Source organism: Arachis duranensis, chromosome 7 (assembly GCF_000817695.3).
Source record: "Arachis duranensis cultivar V14167 chromosome 7, aradu.V14167.gnm2.J7QH, whole genome shotgun sequence".
Taxonomy (NCBI): Eukaryota; Viridiplantae; Streptophyta; class Magnoliopsida; order Fabales; family Fabaceae; genus Arachis; species Arachis duranensis.
The window spans coordinates 35689221-35695466 of NC_029778.3; the positions used below are offsets into that span (position 1 = coordinate 35689221).

At 29.3% G+C, this 6246-nt stretch overlaps 1 protein-coding gene across 3 annotated transcripts; it reads right to left on the bottom strand.

Moving 5' to 3' along the window:
* Positions 1–1774: 1774 nt before the first annotated feature.
* LOC107458699 (uncharacterized) lies at positions 1775–4774 on the bottom strand. Of its 3 annotated transcripts, none has more exons than XM_052252339.1 (4): positions 4582–4774; positions 4431–4496; positions 3237–3794; positions 1775–3004 (listed from the first exon to the last, which is right to left on the bottom strand). In XM_052252339.1, the coding sequence occupies exons 1-4, from the start codon at positions 4651–4653 to the stop codon at positions 1973–1975; spliced, it is 1728 nt and encodes a 575-aa protein (XP_052108299.1). In that variant the 5' UTR covers positions 4654–4774; the 3' UTR covers positions 1775–1972. The 3 variants fall into 3 exon arrangements, with proteins under 3 accessions (XP_052108299.1, XP_015932392.1, XP_052108298.1); XM_016076906.3 differs by having other exon boundaries at positions 1775–2992; positions 4576–4774; XM_052252338.1 differs by having other exon boundaries at positions 4576–4774.
* Between the last annotated feature and the right edge of the window lie 1472 nt (positions 4775–6246).

A 6246-nucleotide genomic window follows, 5' to 3' on the forward strand; every position in this document is an offset into this window, starting at 1 on the left:
ATTTTTCATGCTCTAAAATTTAAAATATATACAGTGTTTGAACTTATCAGTTAATTTATGTAATTTTTGCTATATGATATGAATAGTTGCTATAAACAAATGTAAAATATTTAGTTATTTTTTTTTTCTGGTATTGACAATCAAATTAATATAGTATTTGTTTTAAAAATTATAATATTAATATTAGATATCATTTTTTTGTCCAAAAGATATTTTGAATATATTGAATAATTTTATCTTTTAAAATGTTAAAAAAACTTTAAATCCGTGCACTGTAACAAAGAAGGAAGGGGAGATACTAGGGTTGTAGGATTAGTGTCACTTGGAGATGGGCTAGTCATTGGACTTTTTTTTTTCTAATTTTTTTTAAGTAAACTAAGAAAAGAAAGTCAAAACCCAAAACCTCAGGAAGTGAAGAACGATAAAAAAAAAACCCTAGTTTATATCTCCATCCAAAATATGTACCAAATCATTTATTTAATATTTTAATTTAATTTATTTTCTATTTTTCTCACAAGAAAGGAAACACATGAATTTAAAATATTAATATAGATAAATTATGATATTATAACTTAAAATAAATATATGCTACAAATTATATTGTATTTAATTGAAAAAAAACTTCAAAAAATGATTAAAATTTTTAAATTTTTAATAAATTTATTATGAATTAAAAACTTATAAACTGTCAAAAAATTTCAATCAAATAATTATCGTTATAATACATCGATAACATAATTTAAAACACTAATTAATATAATAAAAACATAACTTAAATATTAGTATCTGTATTTTTTATTTTATTTATAATTTTATATATTATTTTATTATAAAATGGTGTTTATGGTCGAACTATAATTGAACCAAAAAATCACTAAATTAGTGAATCAATAAAAAAAAAACAGTTTAATAATTTGTCAAATTTTCAGAACTTTAATTATACACAAGCATAATTAATAGATAAAATTTTTTTTACTGTAGTTATAAGAATCAAACCGGATCGACCAGTTCGACTGAAAAAATAATAAACAGATAATCTAACCGATTAACAGATATCAAACTCATTGAAAACTGGGAGATTTGCGTGGAACCGGTGCGGTACTGCGGTCTGAAGGCATGACTCGCGTGCCATCTCGAACGTGGGACCTTTGGTAAAGAAAAAAATCAGACCGCACTTATAATAAAATCGATCAAATCCGATTAACAGATATCAAACTCATTGAAAACTGGGAGATCTGCATGGAACCGGCATGACTCGCGTGCCATCTGGAACGTGGGACCTTTGGTAAAGAAAAAAAAGAACCACCATATCACCAGTTAACCACTGAACTACAATACGCTTTTAACATATTGTATTTATTGAGTCACCAAAAAATTTAAATAAATTATTAAAATATTTTTTCTTTTTGCATCATTAGTTATGTCTAAAAATACTTTAAGTTTTAACTTTTTATTTTAATTTTATTTTTATAATTTTTATATTTTTATTTAATTATAACCAAATTAATCGAATAAATCAATGACCCACCAGTTGAACCAACACACCAGATCAATTACTAATTCTGATAACTATACTTTTTACATTAGATATTTAGATATCCAAACCTAAAATTACTTTTATTTTTCTATAAAATTTTTTAAAAAAATAACTAAAATTTCTTTTTTTAGAAACTCACCAAACAGGCCTCTTATCCCTTTGCGACTAATAATCTCATGTTGCAAGAAAATCTGAATTATTTTTTATCTTCAACATTTATGTAGCATGATCCGAGTATCGTTTGTAATGTTTCATTATGGCATTATCCGAGTATCATTTGTAATGTTTCTTGTGTAAACATTGGAATGATTCCCTGGCGTTAACTTCGCAGATTTTGAGTGACTTTCCTGCCATGATAGCTCCAATAGCGTTTGCGTATATAAATCATCAAACATCAGACTATGCTAAATTCACCAACAGACAAAAATGGATGTGTTACACATTGCAGACAGTTATAGAAGAAAGTGAGGGATCAGAGGCTCCACTAATAACACCACCATTACTCCTAACTCGAATCAGATAGTCAACGGCGCTTTCAGTAATGACCTCGCCAGGGATCAAAACCGGTATGCCTGGTGGGTACGGACATACAAGATCCCCAGAAATCTCACCAACACAATCCTTTATTGATACTTTCCTTTTGCTTGCAAAAAAGGCATCTCTTGGTATCAACCTCATGACTATATCATCAAATGGTGCATGACCAGTAACCATCGTCTCTTCAGGTTGATGAATGTGTGCATATGTAGCAGCTAGATGTTTTATGCCCAATATAAGCCTTTGGACATGATCTCTACAGGTTCCGAGATTAACCGCATAAGTAATGGATTTACTCCCAACGAGTTCACAGACAATTCTGAAATCCCTGTACAAGATCTCGTCTGCCTCATAACCTGACAAACCAAGCTCCCAAAAACCAACGGTAAGCCGTAACGGATCAATACCAGGAAAGGTTGGAAAGCTTGAATTTTCAAGAACTGAGATACCCGGGATGTGTTTTAGGAGGCACTTAGTTTCATTGGCTAGTTTGATTGCTTGGTTGAAAACACTGGCCAGGCTTTCACTAAGTTGAGCTCTAGCAGCGTCTAGAGATGCCAAAAGCAAATAACTAGGGCTTGTGGTCTGAAGAGTTTGGAGACATCTAGAAATTTTCTCCTTATCTACAATGCTACCAGACATATGTAACATAGATGACTGAGTAAGAGAGCACAGAACTTTGTGAGTGGACTGTACAGTTAGATCAGCGCCTTGCTGGAGGGCTGAGTTCGGCAGCTCAGAATGAAAACCCAGGTGTGCACCGTGAGCTTCATCAACTATCAAAGGAATTTTATGAGAATGACACAACTCAGAAATCTCACTCAAGCTGCAGCAGATACCATGATAAGTAGGTGAAGTGATGAAAACTGCTGCTGGTTTTTTACCTTCCCTTTCTAGTTCCTGGATTACTTTCAATACCTGCAGCAACATCTAGCCAATCAGGATCAGCCATCTATCTACATGGGAAAAAAGGAAGAAAAGAACAAAATTCGATGAGATAAAAGGAAGAGCTTATAAATATCGGCAAGCTAAGAAAGTACAAAATCCAGAATAAGAGCCCATCTCCACTTAAGAGTTTAAAACAATCTAATTATGATGGCAATTCTGCTCATATCAGTAGCAAATCTATGTTCAATATGATATTGTATCAAATCTTAAGCACCTGTAACGGGGTGACACCACCTGCGATCTCCCAATCATTCTTATAGTCAGGAATTATGTACTTGGGTACTGCGCCAGATAAAACCATAGCAGATATCACTGATAAGTGACAATTCCTAGGAAGAATCAGAAAGTCTCCTGGTGAACATGTCGCCAATATTGCTGCTTGGATCCCACAAGTAGTACCACCAACAAGAAACCATGTCTCTGATGATCCAAACAGTTTGGAAGCTTCTGTTTGTGCTTCTAATATGGGACCCTCAGGACAAAAGAGGTTGTCAAGCTCCGGAAGCTCAGGCAAATCATGAAGATATGGTCTTATTCCAATGAGCTGAATCAATGAATCCGGAGCAGCATGCCCTCTGTTATGGCCAGGAAAATGGAAACTGGCAGTATTTAGTTCTGCTGAAGCTTTTAGTGCACTCACTAGTGGAGGTAGGCGATTTTGCTTAAATACTGCAGAATGTCTACTTAAAACATGGTCATTTGTGATTGGTTCAGTAATCATTCTTTCAACGCTTTCATCTTGCACATGTACTGGTGGTACAAAGCTTCTTTCCTGCCAAACAAAAGAAACAACAAGGCGGCTAAGATGAAGTCCAATGCAGTGAAGGAACAATTAGTTCATTCACCACATAAATGAGGAAGCAATAATGGATAAATAAATTGTCTCATATAATCCAGGTTATGAGACTATTCTTATTACCCCAGTGAACCACAGTTTTTGCTTCCATACTTTACAACCAAACAAAATACTAAGAAACATAATGATAGACAACTTGTGCATTAATGTTCGTAACTCCTAGGTCAGAAAGCATTTTTTGTTTTTGTTTTCAATGGCTCAGTGCACACCAAGATTAGTTCCTAAACAAGCAATGAAGCACCACAGACTCCTCCTTCAGTCTATGACTGAACCATCGCATGTTAAGTGTGTGAATCTTCCAGTCTCTTTTAAAATCATGTCCATTGTTAACCAGGTCATTTCCAATTAACTCATATTCCGAATTCCCAAGTATAATTCCCACAAATTGTTTATTCCACCAACTGCTACTAATCACAAATTCACTTTTTATTTTTTTATTTTATTTTATTTTTTTCTTTTTGTGTCATTCTGCAGCAATTTACTAGAGATACAAAGAAACGTGGGAACAAATGGATGTGTAAAGAACTATAGCAAAATAAAGTTGAAGCTGACCCTATAGGCAGAGCGAAGTGGAACCCTAGGTGAAGTTCTGAAAGTGAAGTTGTTGGAAGAAGAATCCTGCAAAGAATGAAAAGAATTGGATAAAATGAAGATAAACAAAAGAGAAAAGGAGAGATTTTGAGGTGTGAGTTGTTACTGTTACGGGAAAATGAAGAAACCAATTTGGTGCAGAATTGGAAGAGAGAGTGAACGAGGGTGGGAACATCACTTCCATTTCCGTTACATTAAACTCTGTGGTGCCTTCCTCCTCTTCTTCTTGCCGCTGCAGCTGTTTTTCCAAAGGATAATTACATTTAGGAAAAGTATACGTAGAAGAATGAGAGGATCTATTGGGTTCGTTTGTTTTTGGGAATTATCTATCGTGGGAAGACCAATTGTATCTTTTTGATTAATGTTTTGAATAGATTAAATAATTTTTATTTTATGAAAAATAGTAACTGGCATTTTAAGGTTAATTAATTATTTAGAAATTTTTATATATAAAAAAGTCTAAAATATTTTACACTTAACTTTTAAAAAAATAAAATAACTTTTTATGATTAATTTCAAATTATTAAATATTCTTTTTATAATAAAACTTCTTTAATTACATTTGAAATTATAAACGTTACATTTTTAACAAACTAAAATATCTTTATAATTAATGTTCAAGAGAACAAAACAATCTTCAAAGGTTAATTTAAAAAAAAAATTCTAAAATACAATTAATTTATATTATTTAACTGTATTAGGAATTAAAAATTTGAATATATGATTTAACAAAACAAAAATACTCTTGTAATCCATATTTAGAATACTAAAAATATCCTTTAATCATTAGTAAAAGAAATACTAAATTATCCTTTTAGAGTTAATTAAAATTGTTTGATTATATTAGAAATTAGAATATTTATCAAATATAAAAAAGACTAAAATATTTTTATACTTAATCTTTAAAAGACAAAAATATTTATTTTTAAAAATAATTTTAAGAGAATGAAATATTTTTTTTATAATAAAAAATATATAATTATTTTAAAAATTATAAATTGTAAGTTTTAAAGAAACTAAAATGCCTCTATTGTTAAATTGTAAACTCAAATTTTTTTATTGAATTATTAAAAAAATATTAGATCATAACAAAAAATTTTTTTGGACACGCAAAACTCTACGTATGAAACTTAATATATTGTCCATGCTATTAAACTTTAGATTCTTAGTAATAAAAACTATATTTATAACTTTATAAGATAAAAAGGTTAAAAATCCATATTTACAAGAAAGTCCTTATATTATTGTTAATTTCATCACCTTTAATAACCTAAATATTCTTTCTCCATCTAAGAAAACTCCTTTTGTTTAAGTTTTAAAAGTGAAAAGTATCTTTAATTTTCTTAAATATAGAGATAGTTTTATATTTAAAATCACGTTTATAAAAAATAACAAATTTTATTTTTTGTGTTTTATTAATTAGTTTTTGTTTTTTTTAATTTCTTTTTATCAACTCTATTTTTCATGCTTGTTATTGTTTTATTTATAAAAAATTTTTTGAGTTCTTTTTTTATTTATTATTTTAAATATTTTGTTAATTTTTTTATATTATACATTTTTATAATTATAATTTTTGTGTATTATATTTATTATTATTTTTTTATAATATAATTTATTCATCTCATTAAATAGAATAAATAAAAAAAGTTAACTATAAATAATAATAATAATAATAATAGTGAAAAATTATAAAATACTAAAAAAGAGTATTAAGAGTACTAAAAAAATATTATATAAAAAATATACTAAAAAAGGTATAAAAAAAATTAAATATGTT

Bases quoted from the DNA above. Each gene is read 5' to 3' on its own strand.
- LOC107458699 (XM_052252338.1), bottom strand. From the start codon at position 4,653: ATGGAAGTGATGTTCCCACCCTCGTTCACTCTCTCTTCCAATTCTGCA. The intron at 4,497-4,575 runs GTAACAACTCAC...CATTCTTTGCAG, and splicing joins TTCTTCATTTTCCCGTAACA to GATTCTTCTTCCAACAACTT. The intron at 3,795-4,430 runs GTCAGCTTCAAC...TTTGTTTGGCAG, and splicing joins CACTTCGCTCTGCCTATAGG to GAAAGAAGCTTTGTACCACC.